We start from the raw sequence: 21526 nt of genomic DNA, 5'->3' as shown, positions 1-21526 counted from the left end.
GCTGTTCAACTGCAGAAAGCAGGATTGTGATCCTTTCCCCAGAAACCACACTCTTTGTCCAGAACTGGCAGGACAGTTAGTTATCTTAGAGGCCCTGGGCTTCCTTTGAGGGCTGCCTCATGCCTGGTCACCACCCCCTTTGGGTAAGATTTTATTCTAATGCATTTGGACCAGTGGGAAGCATCCCTAGGGAGGGCTGGGTGCCTAATTCCTTCACTTAACAAAGACTAGCCTCCTATGAGCCAGTTTGCTTGCTTTGATTCATGGCAAGAGAATCCTGCCCAGTGGGCATGCAGACTTGGCCATGGGTCACACAGGGCACACAAGGAGCCAGGAATACAGTGGGGAATCTTTCAGCTGAATGAATTCTCAAAGCTCCCATACTACTGAAGACTAGAATCATCTGTGAAAACATGTACCGACCTTCAGAAAAAGAAAGCAATAATATACTTTTTATAGGTATGATGATGGGTATTGCACTGTGATTGGTAATCTGAGGAATATACTTTAATCGTTGCTTTCCAACAATATAAAACTAAATATGTGCTTATTGTTAAAATTTTGCAAATACAGAAAGGTATATAAAATGTTTTAGTAGCATTTATCAGCTTCTGCCTTGTGACATAGTTAACTATTCACACTATGGTTCACTAAATCCTCAGTATTTTATGTTTCTTTCAGGAAGAAAGCATAGCATTTCTTCATCTTTGTATAGCCCATAACACCTAGTGCAGGACCTTTAACAGAGTGGAGCACAGTAAATGTTTGTGGAATAAGTGTCATTCAGTCAATTTTAGAAAGATGCTGTTCTTACCTACTTTGTACATCAGAGACTATGAAAACAAAAACAAAAAGATACCTGCAATGAAGGCTACTTACATCCAGGTGAAGTGGTGCATAAAAATTGTGGGCTCTGAAGTCAGGCAGATGTGGTCTGGAATCCATCTCTTATCCTTAGGAGCAGTGCGCCCAGCAGCAAGTTTTCAGACATGATGAGTCTTTGGTCAGATGGGAGCTCTACTCGGCATCTCCCTCTCTCCTGGATCCAGGCTGATGGATAGAGTAATCACTATCTGAAATGCCAGTCATAGCCCTAGAAGGGTGACCTCTGTCCAGATTTGCCTGGAATTGTCCTGATTTCACACTTAAAATTCCACATTTTGGGAAACTCCTCAATCTCAGGTAAACCAAGTGGTCGGTTGCCCTGTAGAGAAGCAGAACAAATCACATACTAGTTCTTAATGCTTCTGTGTACCAGCAAAACAAAACACTTTCGCTCATTTCAGTGGCCTAAGCAAGTCACAAAGCCACAGAAGAACTCCAAGGGATAAGGAAGTGCCATCCTAGCACGGGCTGGAAGGAGACCTGGAAATATTTGACTGCTAACTCTAATGACCACCACATCTCCTTTTTCCTTCCTGCCTCTACCTGTGCTTACAGTCTTCCCCAGGTGGGTGCAGCTCCAGTACCTGATGCTAGCACATTGATTGCCAGTGGGTTCTTGTTTGCCATGCTCTACTCCAAGAACAGCATTGCATGTCAAAAATGGAATCAGCTTTTCCTTCAGTGACCTCCATGCATTCATTTATTAGACAAATGCTGATCGAACACCTATTGTCCTGGAGATGTGCCAAATGATATGACGTGACCTTCAGTACAAAAAATAAATCTAGGAAATATGAGCTGGTAACATTGGGCCTTTTCTATGCCATTTATAGATCTCATTTACAAATTATTTTGTTATCCATTTCGTATTTGCTCTCCTGCCTCCTTTCAACACTCACTAAGGACTAAATTTATAGGCTTAAAGTAAGTAAAATTACCAAAGTATTCAAAATAATAGGCTCATACCTACTTGGCCAAAGAGCATTGTATACCTGACTCTGCCTCCTGCATTAGGTGTTAGGATCGAGGAAGAGATAAGAACTTAAAATTGGGAGTTTGTGGTGTTCTCACATTTGCTAGTCCCTACAGTCTGACTTTATGTAAAAGTGTGCCATCAATCATTTCTAGACGCAAGTGTCTGCTTCAGAAGATCTAGATCATAGTTGTTCTCAGTTCCCTGGGGAGCTTTAAAAAACAACAACACACAAACCTGTGCCCAGGCTATATCCCATACCAATTAAACCAGAATCTCTGGGGTAGGATGAGCCTCAGCATTAGTATTTTTAAATGTTTCCTGGGAAAGCCATTGGCCTAAGACAGTGGGTCTCAAACTTTAGCTTGCATCAGAATCACCTGGGGTGAAGTGGGCTTGCTAAACCACAGATTCCTGGACCCTATCCCTAGAGTTTTTGATTCAGTAAATCTGAAGTGAGGCCTGAGAGTTTGCATTTTTTTTTATACCATTATTTCCTATTGTTCCTGAGAGTTTGCATTTTTAACAAGTTTCCAGGTGATGACACTTCTAGTCTGAGGGCCACAATTTGAGGATCACTGGTCTAAGCATCTCTTTTTTTAAAAAAAATCAATTTTATTGAAATAGATTCATAAACTCTTTAAATTCATCTAAAGCAGGGGTTCTTTTTTTTTTTAAAGATTTACTTATTTATTTCTCTCCCCTTCCCCCCCACCCCGGTTGTCTGTTCTCTGTGTCTATTTGCTGCGTGTTCTTCTTTTGTCCGCTTCTGTTGTCAGCGGCACGGAAATCTGTGTTTCTTTCTGTTGCGTCATCTTGTTGTGTCAGCTCTCCATGTGGGCGATGCCATTCCTGGGCAGGCTGCACTTTCTTTCATGCTGGGTGGCTCTCCTTATGGGTGCACTCCTTGCGCGTGGGGCGCGTGGCAGGGCACTCCTTGCGTGCATCAGCACTGCATGTGGGTCAGCTCCACACAGGTTAAGGAGGCCTGGGGTTTGAACCGTCGACCTCCCATGTGATAGACGGATGCCCTAACCACTGGGCCAAGTCCACTTCCTTGACCTTTTTTGTTCCATGGACCCCTTTGCCAGTCAGGTGAAAATCACGGATCCCTTACTAAGTCCACACTATACTGTGTATTATTTAATAAATATATCACACCTGCTCCAACATGTCCCAACAAGAATAATGTTTTTTTTGAATTTCAATTCAGGCCCACAGACCCCTGTTAAGAACCTCTGATCTAAAGTGTACAATCAATGACATTTTGTATAATCACAGAGTTGTGCATTCATTACTTCAAAAAAAGAAAAGAAAACCACTATCATACCCATATGTTAGTGCTACTAATTACAAATCCTATGATGGACTTTCACCATTTCTATTCATTTCCAAACATTTCCAAACAATCTTTTTACCAATTCTACACAGATTAAACCTCAGCTTTCCATTCTCTAACCACATTCTATTCTCTGGTGACTTATATTCTAGCTATTGATTCCATGAGTTTACTCATTATATTTAGTTCATAATAGTGAAATCATACAATTTTGTCCTTTTGTGTCTGGGTTGCTTCATTCAAAATAATATCCTCCAGGTTCATCCATATTGTCATATGCTGGGCTAAGTGTCTTTAAGAATGGAATGGAATGAGAATGTTAGGGAGAAGGAGAGGCTTCTAGCTTTTGTGACCTATGTAGGATTTATTTTGGTTGCATGACAGGCTCAGATCTATCTGAGATGAAGATATAAAACTACCTTGTTGCCAGTTGTGAGGCTTCAATGAGAAGCCACAAAGGAAGCACTGAAACAATGCTAGCCAGTGGCAGTAGGTCTCCCCAGGAACTAGGAATAAACTGGAATCCCTGAGAATTGTCTGAAACCTTGATACCTCCCATGAGTCTTTCTTCTTTTCCTGCTCCATGTCCTTTAAAATAATTTTTGAAAAGGCAATAATTGTTTACGATTTTTAAATTAAATTGTACATAAGCATCAGTAGTAATTTTGCTTCCCTTGTCCACTCTCCAGTCTTCCAGCTCTGCTCATAAGAAACAACCTCCATTGCCAATTTCTTGGATATACTTCTAGGGATATTTGTCATAGATAACAATGGCAAAAGGGTATGTGTGATAGCTAGAGTTATGTATCCCAGAAAAAGCATGGTCTTAATCTTAATGCATTCATTTGCAGATGCTATTTTTAGTTAAGGTGTGGCCAGCTGAATCAGGATAGGTCTTAATCCTGTTCCTAGAGGCCTTATAGCTCAGGCCACATAGAGAAAGCCACGAGAAGCTAGACGCCAGAAGTCAATGCAACCTGGAAGAGAAAGGAGAAGACGTCACCATGTGACAGAAAAGCCAAGGAAACCTAAGGATTGCTGGCAGTCAGCCCCCAAATGCCACAGTCTTCTGGGAGAAAGCATCACCTTTCTGATGTCTCCTAGCTTCAAAACCATGAGCCAACACATTCCTGTTAAGCCAGCTATTATATGGTATTTCTTTTATCAGCCAGGAAACTAAGACAGTATGGGTCACCATCCCTTTTAAAAGAATATTAGTGATATCATGCCATGCACACTGTTTTGCAACATTTTGTTTTTAATATTAAGTTTTTTAACTTTTTATTTTGAAATAATTTCAAATTTAGAGTAAAATTACAAAAATAATGCAAAGCCCTACACAGAGAACTCCAACATACATTTTACCCAGTTGCCCAGATCCACTGACTTTTATCATTTTGCCACATTTACCACATCATTCTTTATCTCTCCCTTTCTCTCTGTGCTTTTTTGTTTTCTAAACATGTGAGAGTAGGCGGAATACATCATGCTTTTATCACTTAATACTTCCATGTATATTTCCTAAGAACAAGGCAATATATACACTAAATTGCAATCTATTTTTTTTTCACTTAAGAATAGCTCTTGGGAAAGAATGAAGTTATGAGACATGCTGAAGCATGGAAAAACCTTGAAAACATTATGCTCAGTGAAAAAAGCAAAGCACATAAGGATAAATATTGTATATATCACTTATAAGAGACTAGAAATGGCAAATTTTCAGAGATGGAAAGTAGATTGGAGGTTACCCAGGGATGGAGAGGGGCACGTTTGTTTAGAAAAATGAATTATGATAGGAAGAAAGGAAGGAAGGAAGGAAGGGAGGGAAGGAGGGGGAGGGTGGTGGGGAGAGAGAGAGAGAGAGGAAGAGAAGAAGGGAAGGAATGGAAAAGGGAGAAAGGAAGGAAGAAAGGAAAAGAAAGAAAAAAGAAAGAGAAAGAAAGGAAGGAAAGAAAGGAAGGAAAGAAAGAAAAGAAAGAAAGAAAGAAAGAAACAAAGAAAGAAAGAAAGAAGAAAGAGAAGGAGAAAATCTTGGGGATAGTCTCATGTTAGTGCATGTAAATTTATATTTTTATTTTTCATGAATGCACATCCATTACAACAATGTATCATAAATTATTTAACCAGTCTCCCATATATGGATGCTTATAATTTTGCTCTTTTGCTATTATAAGCAATATGGCAATGAATATTTTTGAACAGAATTAACTCAAATCATTAGATAAATTTTTGGAGGTAAAACTGCTGGATCAAAGAGCATTTTCAATTTTCATTTTTCCCAAACTGCCAAACTCCCTGGGGATTTCCAAAGGGCAGTTTAGGGAAGCGGATTTGGCTCAATGGATAGAGCATCCACCTACCACATGGGAGGTCCAAGGTCCAAGGTGTGTGGTCAGGCCCACGCCTGGCCCACGCGCAGTGCTGATGTGTGCAAAGAGTGCCCTGCCATATAGAGGTGTCCCCTGTGTAGGGGAGCCCCACGCACAAGGAGTATGCCCCATAAGGAGAGCCTCTTAGCACAAAAAAGGTGCAGCCTACCCAGGTGTGGGGCCACACAATGGAGAGCTGATGCAGCAAGATGACACACACAAAAAAGAGACACAGATTCCTGATGCTGCTGACAAGAATACAAGTGGACACAGAAGAACACAAAGGGAATGCACACAGAAAGCAGACAACTGGCGGGGGTGGGGAGAGAGAAATAAATAAAAATCTTAAAAAAAAACAACAAAAAGCAAAGGGCAGTTTAGGGGCAAGGGTCTGCTACCAGACTGCTTGGGTTTGGCTACTGGCTTAAGCATTTAATATTTGTGTGAGTTAAGACAAATTACTCAATATCCCTGTGCCTCAGTTTCCTCATCAATAAAATGGGGGAGAATAGCAGTTCTTTCCTCAGAGGGTTGTTATGAGGATTAAGTGAGAGAATACATGTGAAACAGCACAACATTTGACCAAAAGCAAGTACTCTGACCTAAAACAAAAAACCAAAAATCCAGAACATGACAGACAGAAACACTGAAACAATGGTGGGTGACCCAGATAATCCCAAAGTGGTTTGGGTCTTGGCTTCTGTGTGACACTGATGGTTCCCACTGACCCCACATTTGGGCTATACATGCAAGCTACACTGGTGGGCATGGGATACCTAAGGGATCTGGCAATTTAACTAAAACCAACGTTACTTCCCTGAAATCAGGCCTTTGCCTTTGAGTTCTTTCACAGTAACTAACACAGAGTAAGTAAGTGTGGGGTTCCAACAGTACACAGAATCTTCAAAGGAGTGATGTACCAACAGTGAGATTTAATGCTGAAACAGGTATGGAAGGCTTACCTGGGGAAAGTGATACTGACAGAAGTTAAGGTCAAATGAGAAAATGATGGCAGTGGCGTTCGAGTAGAGGAGAGAGTGTTGTCTTTCCATGATACAAAACTGTCTCCAGCTATCTCTTGGCAAGTGGCTAAGGGAATGGAGTTGGCCACTGAAAGAAATGATGATGATGACTACAACAGTCCTCTAAACAATATCTATTGAACACTATGGACCAGGTGCTGTGCTAAGACCTTTATATGGAATATTTTATTTAATTCTCACAACAACCCTATGACAAAGTACTTATTATATGCCAGGTGCTCTTCTAAGCACTTTGCATATTCAGATTCATTTCATTCTCACAACAACCCCATGAGGGAGGTGCTAATATTATCCCCATTTTACAGATGATGAACTGAAGGATAGAGATGTTAGCTAACTTACAAAAAGCTAGTGAGTAGAAGATTCACAGTTCTAACCCAGACATTCTGTTTTTTAAACTTCAGGTACAGGAGGTTGAATTCATCACACTTCTCAGTCCATGGTACACTCTCATGATTGGTTTCTGCAAGGCTCTGCTCTTGTTCTCTTTCACTGTCATCTATTCTATTTCACTTATGTCCCTATTCCATTCTCTTTTCTCTTTCCAGAAGCAAACATTCTACTGTACTTTATTTAATGCATATCTTTCTGTTCAAGCAAGTTGTTGTAAAACCTGTACTCTATTGTGTGCAGTTTCTTATCCACTCTTCCAAGGACAGCAAAGTCTTTGTCCTTCCCTATTATGCAAGACTTGTGCTGCCATAGGCTGCCTTAAAATGCCTGAAATACTATACTAGAAAAGTTAACTCACAGACTGCCTTCTCTGTTGTTGAGCATGGAGCCAGCAAGTGAGTCTGAGAGTATTGAAATCATATAGTCTTGGTTCCAATTTCCAACGAATGTTTGTGTTAATACACTTAAAACAGATCTTGAAAGGTCAGTAAGATGAAAGGATAATCCAGAGACCAATGAAAGTCCAAGGGCCAGTGGGGGTCTGGCCCCCTCTAATCTCCGTCAACTCCATTTACCCCTGATCACCCCAAATAATAACAAACCATGTAAACATGACTGGCTTGCCATAAAACATGGCTTTAGGACGAGTACCCTCGCCTCCCATTTCTAACAAGATTACCACCCCTAAGCCTCTGCAGAGGACTGGATCCAACTAACCTGGATCTTCAGTAAGCACCTGACTCACATATTAAAGTCAATTCCTGATGGTTGAAAAAAATGGTTTTCACATTATTCACAATAGCCAAAAGGTAGAAATAACCCAGATGTCAAATGACAGACGAATTGATAAACAAAACATGATATGTACACACAGAATATTTAGCCATAGAAAGGAATGAGGTTCTGCCACATGCTACAACATGATAAACCTTGAAAGCACTACACCGAGTGAAATATGCCAGACACAAATGGACAAATATGGTATGATTCTACTTATATGAAATCTCTAGAATAAGCAAATTCATAGAGACAGAAAGTAGATTAGTTACCAGGGAACAGGGGGAAGAGGGAATGGGGAGTTATTGCTTAATGGGTATAAAATTCCTGTTTTGGGTGATGAAACAGTTTTGGTAATGGATGGTGGGGATGGTAACACAACACTGTAAATGTAATTAATGCCACTGTATTACACACTTAAAAGTGGTTAAGATGGAAATTTTATGGTGTATATGTTAACACAATAAAGTTTGTAAAAAATGGTGTTCTAAAGCCAGAGGCAAAATTAAATCTCTGTATGAATATAGTCATCCTAAATTCAGAGCTGTTTGAGGCCAAAGGCAACTCCATCATTCCCTGGAGTTCAGAAATTCCACCCTGTACTCCTTGCCACTCTGAAAAGCTCCTGACCCTCCTCTTTTCTCCCTGTCTCACTCCACTGTCTCAGGTCTGACAACCCTTTCTGAACCTGAGCGTCATGAGAAGACATTTTAGCAAGTCTCTGACAAGCATGCCTTCCTGCCCCATGCAGCCTGCCAATTCTAACTCTGGATAGGCCACACTATCTAATTTTCTGCTCCTGTCCCTGGGCTGTCAAAGTGAGAGTGAATAATGAACTGGTTATGGTGCAAAGTCTGTCTCCAACCACAATATGCACATCTCTGAGATTGAGCAATTTTTTGTCACACTGAAGTATCTGTTGGGGATTGAATCATGTCCCTGACAAAAGGCATATTCCGGTCCCAACCTCTGGTACTGTGGGTGTGAACCCATTTGTAAATAGGACTTTTGAAGATGTTATTTGTTAAGGTGTGCCCAAACAGAATGAGGGTGGGACTTAATCCAACATGCTGAAGTCCCTATAAGCAAAGGAAATTGGGCATGGGAGGAGAAGCCATGAGAGAAGCAAGAAGCCAGAAGTCAATAGAAACTGGAAGAGAAAGAGGCCATGTGATAGAAAAGCCAAGAACCCCAAAGACAGTGGGCCAGTCAGAGGATACTGACTCCAGGAGGAAGCAAGCCTTCCACTCTCTGAACTTTGAAAGCCAATATATTCCTTTTGTTAAGCTTGCCCATTGTATGGTATTTGTTTTAACAGCTAGGAAACTATAACTGTATCATAGAGATTCTCAACTGCTTGGGTGAGAAGGGCTCGTGGTTTGAAATAAAAAACTGGCTTTGTCTTGTTGCTTTACTTCATTTGAAATTTGCTTTGACTTTCTAAAAACATTAGAGGAGGATAGGGGATTTTTATGTTTTGCAAAGGAGTGGAAGGACCCATTACATTTCCTTTCATGCAGAGTCACTTTTCCAAGATTAATGAGTGGAACTCATTTGACTCCAGGTCTACCTGACTCCAGAAACTGCTCTCTATCCTTTCCTATAGCCCAGCCTCTTTTCTCCTCACTCCACTAAAATTGCTCTTTGACAGATCACCAATGGCTATTTAGTTACCAAATCTAAAGGTTTTTTTTTTCATTATTTGTTCTCAACTCCTCTGTAACATTGAAAATGAATGAATCCTTCTTTCTTGACACTATCTCTTCTGCATCTGCTGCTCCTCTGAGCCTTTCCTCTTATTGACTGTTTCTTCTCTGGCTTTACTTCCTTCTCCCTTTCCCCAACACTGGTGTACCATGATTTATCCTTGGTTATCTCTTGCCTCTATACTTTCTTGGTAATTTCATTCAGTCTCCTGCTTCACCATCCACTGACACAACTTTGCAGGGTATCTGAAAATCCTGCCCTGAGCTTTTCTCTCATGGTCCACATATCTAGCTGCCTCTTAGACATCACTGCCTCATGGTTCCACTACTTTAAACTCAGTATGTCCACTATTAAACTTGTCAAGTTTCTCCCCCAGACCTGCTGGGTCATTAATTTTACCTTCCCATTCATTCAAGTCAGAGAATCATCCTTTTGCCTTGTCTTCCTCATAAAATCCATGTCAAGTGAGGTCAATTCTAACAGCCCCAATGTCTCATAGCTCTCCTCTCTTTTCGTTCCCACCACCACCACTATCATCTTTGCCTTTGTACCTACACCAAGATAACTGCAATTGGTAGAAATGTATTAATACAGTGCTGGGCATCTGGTGGGAACTCAGTAAATAGTAGCTACTGCTATCATATTCATCTCTCTTCCTTCTAATATATGTTACACAAGGTTGCCAACTCAGTGCTGAAAGCATGGTTATGATCATGCCACTTCCTTGCTCAAAAGATTAGTGACTTCTTACTACCCAAAGTACAAAGTCCAAACTCCACCTGATTCATGCTCTCTGTATAATCCCAGTCTACCTAACAGTTAAAATTTTCACCATTCGTTTCCCTTCATGTGCCCTTCACACCAGCTAAACAGGACTATTCCTGTTATAGATACTCTACACTTTCCCACCTCCTTTCCCACTGTCTTTGTTTATTGTCCATCTTCCTAGATATCTGCATTCCAAATCCTACCTAACTTTTAAAGCCCAGGTCCAATGCCGTGTTCATAATATCATCAAAGCTTTGTTCTGCCTGGCCTTCTAACTAGATAGTATCGAACCAGCCTTAGAGTTCTTGTAGCATTTTAGCCCTCTCTTACAACACCTAAAACTTCCTACTGAGTATTGAATTATTTGTATTAATAACAATAGGCATAATTTATTAAAATTTAATAAGTTTTTTCCATGCATTATCTCATCTAATTCTCTCAGCATCATGAGGTAGCTACTAGTACTATTTTCCTCATTTTGCAGATTAGTAACTTGGAGAAGTAAAGTACCATATCCAAGGGCACACAGCTAGTAAGTGGTGGAGGCAGGGTTCAAACAAACAGAGGCAATCTGCCTTCAGAGCCAGTTCTTCTAACCACTGACATAACACACTATTTGTGGTTTACTAGATTGGAAACTCCTAGATGCAAAAATCCTAGTCTGATCCATCTTTGCATTTCTCAACACGCCTAATGCCATTTATGGCACTTTAAAGAAGCTCAGTAAAAAGAGCCACAGGCTTGGTCAAAGGTCCCATTTCTCCCATCAATAGGTTGGTGAGTGATTATTATATGATGTTTGATACTGCAGCTCCATGCCCACTGCTCTCCCTTCATTTTCCTTCCTGCCCTCAGACCTTGGAGAAAGGCAGAGGGGGTCTCTCTTTAATTTAAGAAAATCTCAAGAGAATTCTCTAGAGGAGGTAGAGATTTCTTGAGCAGCACTTGGGAGGCAGACCTATTTAGATCTATAGGCAAATGCTCTATAGTTTTCAACCTCAAGCCATTCTAGAGAATGAACCTACTAAAATAAACACAGAGGAATGGGACCTTGTATGATCTCCAGATGGAATTGTGCAGCCTTGGAAGCTGCTGAAATAATTCTCCTATGCCTAGATCATACTTCTGTTAGCCTCCAAAAGGAAAGAAAATTTCTTTCATTGAGAATTGGTAAATTGTAACCAGAAAGCCATTTTGGATTAAATTGTACAGATAGACATACCCCCCTTCCCCTAACCATCAACATTTTTCTGGTTTGCTTTTTCCTCCCTTTATTAGAAAAGTTGTAGATTTACAGAATGATCATGTAGAAAATATAGGATTCCCATACAACACCCCAATACCTTGGATTGATGTGAAACAATTTGTTATAACTGATGATAGTACACTTTTATAACCGCACTATTAACTAAAGTCCATGGTTTAACTTAGAGTTCACTGTTTGTGTAGGGTAGTTCTATGGATTTTTTTGTTTTGAAGTTTTTATTATGTTACCATATATATAATCTAACATTTCCCCTTTTAATCCATCAGATCATCAGATATATATATTGCATTCACAATGTTGTGCTACCATCACTACCATCCACCTGGTTTACTTTTTTTAAAAAAAAGATTTATTTAATTAATTAATTTCTCTTCCCTTCCCTTCCCTCCCCACCCCCCCCGCATTGTCTGCCCTCTGAGTCCATTTGCTGCGTGTTCCTCCCTGTCCGCTTCCATTCTTGTCAGTGGCCCGGGAATCTGAGTCTCTTTTTGTTGTGTCATCTTGCTGTATCAGCCCTCCGTGTGTGCGGTGCCATTCTTGGGCAGGCTGGACTTTCTTTTGTGCTGGGCGGCTCTCCTTATGGGGAACACTCCTTGCGTGTGGGGCTCCCCTATGCAGGGGACACCCCTACAAGGCATGGCACTCCTTTCGTGCATCAGCACTGTGCGTGGGCCATCTCCACATGGGTCAAGGAGGCCCTGGGTTAGAACCGCAGACCTCCATGTGGTAGGCAGATGCTCTATCCGTTGAGCCAAGTCTGCTTCCTTGGTTTGCCTTTTATTTAAGTTTGTATCCCTTCCCTCTTTTTAAATAAGATTTTAGGCTAGGTTGGAAAACACACACGATTGTAAAGCTGTTGTTTCTGAGTTGTAATCCAAGATTTAGATGTTATTTTTAAAAAACTGGTATGAAATCGGAAAGCAGAAATACATGTCCTTTTAGGTATTACTGGAAAAGGAAGTATGATAAAGCATATCAGGGGAAGCGGATTTGGCTCAACAGAGAGAGCATCCGCCTACCACATGGGAGGTCCAAGATTCCAATCCAGGGTCTCCTGACGCGTGTGAAGAGCTGGCCTATGCACAGTGCTGATGCGTGCAAGGAGTGCTGTGCCACACAGGGGTGTCCCCCATGTAGGGGAGCCCCACGTGCAAGGAGTATGCCCTGTAAGGAGAGCCACCCAGTGCAAAAAAGTGCAGCCTGCCCAGAAGTGGTGCTGTACACACAAAGAGCTGACACAGAAAGATGACGCATCAAAAAGAGACACAGATTCCTGGTGCCATTGACAAGAATACAAATGGGCACAGAAGAACACACAGCAAATGGACAGAGAGAGCAGACAACTGGGGGGGGGGGAGGTGTGGGGGAAGGGGAGAGAAATGAATAAAAAATAAATCTTTAAAAAAAAAAGAAAAAAGATAAAGCATATCAGTAGTGCTTTTATTTTTCACTCTGTCTGCTAGTGGTAGCCAGCTGGGCAGCTTTAACATAGGGGTACCTACCAAACATTTATTGAGTGAACTCCACAACTACTTACATTTGGGACTATAACAATATAAAATATAATTTCAAAATTAATGGTGCCACCTATTGGTGGAGGTATACAATGTAAAATTATCTACATATGTTATTTCATGTGTTTTTCGAATCATTTTTACTCATTCCCATAGGGATTCCAAGAGTAATTTGAGGAGCCAGAAGGAATAGTTTGGTGATGCAGACATTAGAAGCTAATGTTCTCAACTGGGTTGTTCTCTACTGGGTGACTCTTAAATGCTCAGTGCTTTGGAGGATGCCAGAGGAGTGAAGACACGATCCCTGCCTTCAAGGAGCCTCTTGTCAGGTTGAGAAGAGGAGAACTACCTATGGAGAACAATCAACCAATTCAACAAAACAATAAAAAGCCTGAAATTAAAATGCATGGTCTTCATGCCATATATACAGGTATACAAACATACATACATACATATATATATATATAAATATATATAATATTGTGGTAACATACATATCACAAACTTTCCCATTTTAACCATTTTTAAGTATACATGCCAGTGAAATTAGTTACATTCCAATGCTGTACTACCATAACCACCATCCATTACCAAAACTTTTTCATCACCCAAAACAGAAACTTTGAAACTACTAAGTGATAATTTCCCATTCTCCTCTTAATACCTTATTTTAAATAGTGGAATCACACAAAATATTTCCTTATATGTCTGGCTTATTTCACTCAACCTAATGCTTTCAAGGTTCATCTGTATTATGTTGAGCATGCATCAGAACTTCATTCCTTTTTGTGGCTGAATAATTTTCCATTGTATGTATATACCACATTTTGTTTATCCATTTTATCTGTCTGTGGACACTTGGGTTATTTCCACCATTTGGAAATTGTGAATAATGCTGCTATTAGCATTGGTGTACAAATATCTATTGGAGTTCCTGTTTTCAATTATTTTGTATATATATCCAAAAGCAGAAATGTCAGGTCAAATGGTATATGGTTATGTATATTATATATATATGTATATATTTTAATATTGTATGGTAACCATCCTTTCTGAACCCATAGGGCAGGAGCATGTCCGTTTTGCTTATCACTTACCTCAGGTCTAGCACACATAGTGCTTGGTATATAATAGAGAATTGACAAATCCTATTGAATAATTAAGTAAGTCAGAACTCATGGATAGATACATGTGACAGAATATTTTAAATCAAAACTTGGGAAACATTTAAAAAGATGTGTGTGAACATATGAAGCCTTAAGGAGAACATGGGATTTGAATTGGGTCCTAGAAAATTCCTCAAGGGATTTATAACCTAATACAGATGAAGGGAGACCTTTTGTAGCCTTGGATTTGTGTTTTGAACTTGAGATTTTTGTAATTTGCTCTGCCAATCCACACTTTCTCCTCAGGTAATAACTTGATTTTTGAGTAGTTGCAAGAATTCCTGGAATTCTTAGAGGGATGAGTTATTCTTGGTATAGGCAAGTAGCCAAGGAAGATTCTTCCATTCTTCCTTCCTTCCTCCAACCCAACTATGCACTCAAAAATATTCCTATAATATTTGGCAATGTATATAAGGAGTTTTAAAATGGTGGTATCTTTTGATACAGTAATTTTCCTTCTGAGAAAGTATATGCAGTGTTTTGGAGTTAGGTACCCCAGGAAAACATGTTCTTAAACTTAATCCATTTCGGTGGGTATGAACCCTTGTAAATAGGACATTTTGATGAGGTTACTTCAGATAAGGTGTGGCCCAGGATGGGTCTTAATCCTATTACTGAAAGGTCTCATAGGGAACATCACAAAGAGAGAAAAAGTCCACAGGGAGACCAGCCAGAAGTTGAAAGTCAATGGAACCCAGCAGAGAATGGAGAGGTCAGGAGAGGCTACAATGTATGTTGCCATGTGACAGAGGAGGCAAGGACCAAGGATCACTAGCAGCTAGTCCCAGATCACCAGTCTTCAGGAAGAAAGCATTGCCTGAATAATACCTTGATTTGGACTTTTCCTTGCCTCAAAACTGTGAACCAATAAATTCCCATTGCTTAAGTCAACCCATTGCATTTTATTTCCTTCAGCAATGAGGAAACTAAAACAGATTCTGGTACCAGGAGAGTGGGATGATGCTACTGTAAATACCAAAAAATGAGGAAATGGCTTTGGAATTGGATAATGGATAGAGGCTGGAAGAATTGTGAGGCACTTGGTAGAAAAATCCTAGATTGCTTCAAAGAGATGGTAGAAATATGGATGCTAAAGATGTATTTTTGATGAGGCCTTAGAAAGAAATGATGAACAGATTATTGGAAACTGGAGGAAAGGTCATCCTTGTTTTAAAGTGGTGAGAACTTGGTGAAATAAACTTCTGATGTTGGATGGAAGGTAGAATTAAAAGTGATAAACTTGGATTTTTAGCTGAGGAGATTTCCAAGCTAAGTATAGAAAGTGGAGCCTGGTTTGTCCTTGCAACTTACAGTGAAATGTGAGAGGAAAGAGATAAACTGAAAAACTGAACTCTTAATCACAAAAAAACAGAAATTGCTGACTTGGAAAATTCTGAGCCTGTCCAGATAGTATGCTCTGAGACTAGGACCAGATGCTGCTCTAGCAGGGACCTCCCCAAGCTTCTGGAAGGTGATTCCTCAGAGAATAGGGCTCCATGTGAGGGTTGAACTGAATAGGGATCCAGTCAACCATTTCAGCGGAAGTCAGGACTGGAATGTAGGTATACAGGAAGGATCTCTGGAAAGCCCTTCTGACTGATGGTTTGGATACCTATGAACTACATGCAAGGCTGACAAGGTTTTGCGATATTTGTATGAGCAGAACTACTGCCAGCCTGGACTAAAAGGGACAGAGAAGGGCCAAACTGAAGGAAGAATGACTTCAAGGGCAGAACTATGAAAGCCGAGGTCTGGACTAAAGAGATCTCCTCAGGTCAAGAGAGTGGACCCACCATGTGTGTGGAAAGGAAAGATCTGCCCCTGCACTTGGAGGGGGCAAACCTTCTGTCCCATTGTGCAGGGAGAGGGCCACCACCCCAATGTTCAGAGAGGGTGGGGCCTCTGTCTTGGCATTTACAGAGAGAACAGCAGCCAACCTGATGCTTGGAGGGTATGAAGACCTTACCCCAGTATAATGTCTGCGTGGGGAGAGCATGGCTACTGCATTAGAACTTGGAAGGTGTGGGGCTGCCTCTCCCTCAGGCCTGAAGGACAAAATATTGATCCACAGATGACTCTCAGAACTTGAAATCTAATGGTTTTGACTCAGGAGAATTGGAATTGTTTGAGACCCATGATCTGTTTTTCTTCCAATTTCTCCCTTCTGGCATGGAAAGGTCTATCCTATGCCTGTCCCTCCATTGTATATTGGAAGCAGATAACTTGTTTTCTAGATTTCATAGCTCCACAGACAAAGGGAAATCGTGCCCTAGGGCAGACCACAGCCCTAACAGATTTTGATGAGCTTTCGTACTTAGCTTTGTTTCTAAAATGACTTAGGACTTTTGGGATGTTGTGATGGAATTAATGTATTTTGCATATAAAAAGAACATGTCTTTTTGGGGTCCAGAGTGTAGACTGTGGTGTTTGGAGCTAAGTAACCCAGAAAAACATGTTCTTAAACTTAATCCATTCCTGTGGGTGTGAACCCTTATATATAGGACCTTTAATGAGGTTACTTCACATAAGGTGTGGCCCAGGATAGGTCTTAATCCTATTACTGAAGGCCTTATATGGAAGGTCACAAAGAGAGAAAAAAGCCACAGAGGGGGCAGCCAGAAGCTGAAATTCAACAGAACCCAGGAGAGAAGGAGAGGCTGCAATGTGTATTGTTACGTGACAGAGGAGGCAAGGATCAATGATTACCAGCGGTGAGCCCCAGAATGCCAGTCTTTAGGACAAAAATATCACTTTGATGATGCCTTGATTTGGACTTCTCCTAGCCTCAAAACAATGAGCCAATAAGTTCTCACTGTTTAATTCAACCCATAGCATGGCATTTGATTTAGCAACAAGGAAATTAAAACAGTATGCTAAGGAAATAATTAGAAAATTGCACAAAGGTTTTCTGGACCAAAGGAAAAAAATCTGTATTCAATATGAGAATGGTTGAATAAATTTTTCTACAGATAATGACATGGGACAAGTCTCAAGATATAAAAAAATATGACACAAAATTGTATACATGTAGGTTATCCCTGAATAGAAGGATTATAGGTTATTTTTATTTTATTCTATTGTAAAAATGATTGTGAAAGTCTTTAAACTTTAATGGGTTGCCTGACTAGTTCATTTATTTTGGTTATCTCTGCTTTCATTGTCTTTGACTAGTCTGTGACTAGGCTATCCTACAACTCTAGAGAAAGAGTTGAAAGAAAATTGATAGTAATACAAATGTTTCCTGTCCATAGGTATGCAAGTGATTCTTGTTCATAGCAATGCAAATGAATTGACTGGTAGAGAATTTAAATCTCTGTAAATTAAATCCTTATTTGAACTAGCTATAATTTCTTACAGGTTTTTTCTTTAATTAATGAGTTAAATAAAATCTTCAATATGTGTTCATTTTATATTTACATAGTCATGATTTTACATTGTTTTGAAAACTATCTTTTAATACTACATATTTCCTATATTCCAGATTTTCTATGATAAACATGTTGCTATTTTTAGTAAACTTTTTATTGAAATATCACATGTATCCAGAAGAGTCCACACCTTTACAGCTCAATGAGGAAAGGGGAGTAGGAGATTTGGGCCTGATTGAGGCAGTAGGTGTTGGGTTTCAAGGGTGGGGCCTGGACGGAGGAAGGAAATGGGAGTTATACTGACCTTTCTGTTCACTTAAGGTTTGGCTTTGTCCCTTTGAGAAGAATCACTGTAATGATCATTAATACGAGTTACTTGTTTTGAACAGTTTATGTCAGTAAAGTGCTTTCATAGTCATTGCTTCAATTGATCTTGCTCTCAGAACAAGAAGGTTGGTATCTTTTTTTTTAAAAAATAACTGTCCTTGTTTTATACATAAAGCTTAAGATTAGATACCAGGGTTGGACTGGCAGGTTTAAGATTCAAATTCTTCCACAGTGAGACCAGGCTCCATAATCTAAGCACATCTAGTTCATCTTCTACAGGTCAATTTGGCATCTCCATTTTCAGTCCCCATTTCAGAAGGAGGGAAAAAAGAAGTAAAAAATCAGGATAGGTAGAAAATATATCTTCACCCCCTCCTCCCTCTATCTGTTTTATCAATTTGTACACTCTAAGTGATGTGACAAGTTGGCAGTATGCAATTAAGTGGCAAAAATAGTAGTACAGATTACTTGAATTTACACATTGGCCTTCTGCAAGCAAAGAGTGAAGGAAGAGGAAGAGAGTGGAATGCGATGGGGTGGGGGAGGGTGGTGCTGATTCTGGTTAGGACCCAACCCAGCAGGCCTGGTGGAAGGGGAGTGCAGGAATAACGGAGAGGATAGCATTGGAGTTTCTGAGCTCAGTCCAAGCTGGATGGAAATGTTAGGCTCCTAAGAGTTTGGGAGGAAAATGGTGCAATGAACAGAATGTCCTAGGAAATTCTGGTGAGTTTGGGAGAGTGGGTGGGGTGTTAGGTAAGGAGGAAGTCTGAGATCCTGGAGATGATGAATAAAGAGGCCCAGGTTATGGTATAGTCAGGCATCTCAGTGGACCTGCAGAGGCAAACTTTCATCTCAAGAAGGATTTTGAAAACTTTTATCTGGACTTGCAGCTGTTTGTGATCCCCTGAATTTGGTTTAGCGGAGCTTGCCGTAAATCACTCTTAGCAGTCTTAAAGTTAGATGACTCTGCAGGTGGCTGTGATGCAGGCCTCCTGTGGACAGCCAGGCAGAATGAGACTCACCTGAGAATCTGACAGGTATTCTCATGTGTCCTCTGCTTCAGTGCCCTGAGAAGGAATTAAGGCTGATCCATGCCAATCCTGTCAGTGGGCTCACTCTAACTTGGCAAGCAGATCATTGTTGACAGCTTCCAGGTGTGTGTTTTCTTAGAGATGAATTCCATGCAAGAAAAATGCAATTCTTGGTGCCAAGATATTACTTTAACAAGAAAACAAGTTGCAAAATGCTACAGGGGAAGATGAAGATGTTTCCAGGCTTTCCATGGACTCATCAGGAACCGCTTTGTCTGACACTTCCCACACTAAAAAGGCCCAGTAACTAGCTATAGATAAGGTGTGTTCTATCCATTTTTTTAAATAAATGTTTTAAAGCTTGTTCTTAAACCTGAGTACCCCAGCAATGTATGCCCCTCATTTAATTCACAGAATAAACTATTATTTTTATTTCAAATCTAGAAAAATAAAGAAGTGTAGGAGATTTAAAGAAATTGTTTTGCATCACATAATAAGGTATTAAAACTGGAGCCCTAACTTGTAAATAAGTATTTTTCCCAAGAGTTCTATCTTCTGTAGAGAACGCACAACCCTGGAGCCTTCCTTTCTACAGGACAGGAACGTTAACCCAGCAACCTGGTCAGCCTTCCACAGGGTTAGGCGCCCCTAAAGAGCAGGTGGCCCTCAGCTGCTTGTTACACCCTAACTTCAAAAGTACCCAAAAGCTATGGTTATACCACAGGTCTTTGAAATAAATGCTTGGTTTTCCATTTAGGATTTCAAAGTTGTTCTTTGGGGTCAGCCCAACCCTGATTGCTCAATTATGCAGAAGTGGTGATTAATCATTAGTATGTGAGTTCCTCTTCTACACTATTTGAAGTTTTTTGAATGACATTTTAATTTATATAATAAAGTATTAGCCTATTCAATGTTTCTGTTATAAATGGTGTTTTCTAAGTATGTTTCAAATTCTAAAAAAAAATAAAAATCAAACCTCATACTAATGATTATAAATTTGGGCTTCTTTTAATTTCATGAAACACTTTATATGGGGAGAAAGGGAAAAACATTTGAAAGGCTAGTTTCAAATACTATTTAACACAGATTGGGATTTAAGTGAAATTTGTAGGTGCAAAGTTTGGTGCCATGGTGTGATATCCCTGAAAAGGGCTCCATTTGGGGCAGCAGGAGGAAATGAGTTTGCTGTAAGAATAGAGTTGAGTCATGAGATCTTGCGGACTTAAGAAAAGAGGAGAGAGCTACTGGGTTCGTGCCTACCAGCCAGGTGAAGGTGAAATGAGAGATACAATACTGCTTTAAAACGTTTTTTAAAGATAGTTTTCTTTTTATAAAAGGAACACATCCTCCTTATAGAAAATCAAATAAAGAGAGGGAGGGCATAAAAACCACCTTACTACCACCATTTGTTACTAATTTTTGAGTGGCTTTGCCCCATAGATCTAAGCTCCCTCTCATTCAGAGGCAGGGTGGGCATCACCGTCTGAAAATCCTCAAGATTTAGGAATGAACAAACATAAGGAAGGAATGCAACTAGGGACTAAAGTAGACTTATTCTAGCAATGGAAGAACATGTATCACTGATATAAAGGCAGTGGTCATCAGAGGTCCTGAGGGGAGGGAGAGGGAAGAATAAACATGGGGCATCTGACATTGGAATTATCCTGCATGACATTGCAATGACAGATACAGGCCATTATACATTTTGTCAAAGCCTATAAAATTCTGCAGGACAAAGTGTAAATTATAATGTAAACTATAATCCATGGTTAGTAATGCTTCAATATGTGTTCATTAATTGTAACAAATGTACCACACTAATGAAAGATGTTGTTAATTGTGGGAAAGTGTGGGAGGGGGAGAGGGTGGAGTATATGGGAATCCCCTATATTTTTGATGTAACGTTTATGTAATCTAAAGCTTTTTTAAACATAAAAAATAAAATAAATTAAGGAGGAAATGAGAATTACCTTTATTTATTTATTTTTTTAAAGATTTATTTATTTATTTCTCTCCCCTCCCCCTCCCACCCCGGTTGTTTGTTCTCTGTGTCTATTTGCTGCGTTGTCTTTTTTGTCCGCTTCTGTTGTTGTAAGCGGCATGGCAATCTGTGTTTCTTTTGGTTGCGTCATCTTGTGTCAGCTCTCCGCGTGTGCGGCGCCGTTCCTGGGCATGCTGCACTTTCAACAGTACCTTCATCAGAGTTTCCACCTTCCAGCCTGCCTGGTGGAGTTCAGATGTGCCAGATTTCAGAATCTCCTTTTTGAGGTTTCCAGATTGTACCTACCCTATAGAATTTGGACTTGCCAAATTCTATACACGCCTGTGTGGCACAGCATTCCTTGCTCACATGGTTGTGTGAGCCAATAATGAATCTTAACATTTATAGATAGCATCAGTTAGAATATATCTATGTCTATAAATCTATCCTGTTGGTTTTGTTTCTCTGGAGAACCCTAAAACAGTACAGAGAAATATCAAATTAAAAGTTAAAATCTCCTTTTCCCATCCTCTTGTCTTACTACTCAGCATTATTCCTGCTTCCAAAGATGGAGGCAAGAAGCAGTTGGGGGAAGGGTGTGAACGCAGGAAAATTACT

At 40.1% G+C, this 21526-nt stretch overlaps 1 protein-coding gene across 2 annotated transcripts in view; it reads right to left on the bottom strand.

Annotated features, from left to right (window-relative positions):
- The window catches only part of NFE2L2 (NFE2 like bZIP transcription factor 2), a 215105-nt gene that overhangs the window by 91966 nt on the left and 101613 nt on the right, over positions 1–21526 (bottom strand). For both annotated transcript variants that reach the window (XM_058300597.2, XM_058300596.2), the window contains one exon: positions 880–1204. In XM_058300597.2, the coding sequence (XP_058156580.1) occupies positions 880–945 (66 nt within the window). In that variant the 5' untranslated portion in view covers positions 946–1204. The remainder of the gene's footprint in view (positions 1–879; positions 1205–21526) is intronic.

The sequence above is a fragment of the Dasypus novemcinctus genome, chromosome 7, assembly GCF_030445035.2.
Source record: "Dasypus novemcinctus isolate mDasNov1 chromosome 7, mDasNov1.1.hap2, whole genome shotgun sequence".
Classification (NCBI taxonomy): domain Eukaryota; kingdom Metazoa; phylum Chordata; class Mammalia; order Cingulata; family Dasypodidae; genus Dasypus; species Dasypus novemcinctus.
This window is presented reverse-complemented; position numbering and strand designations above follow the sequence as displayed.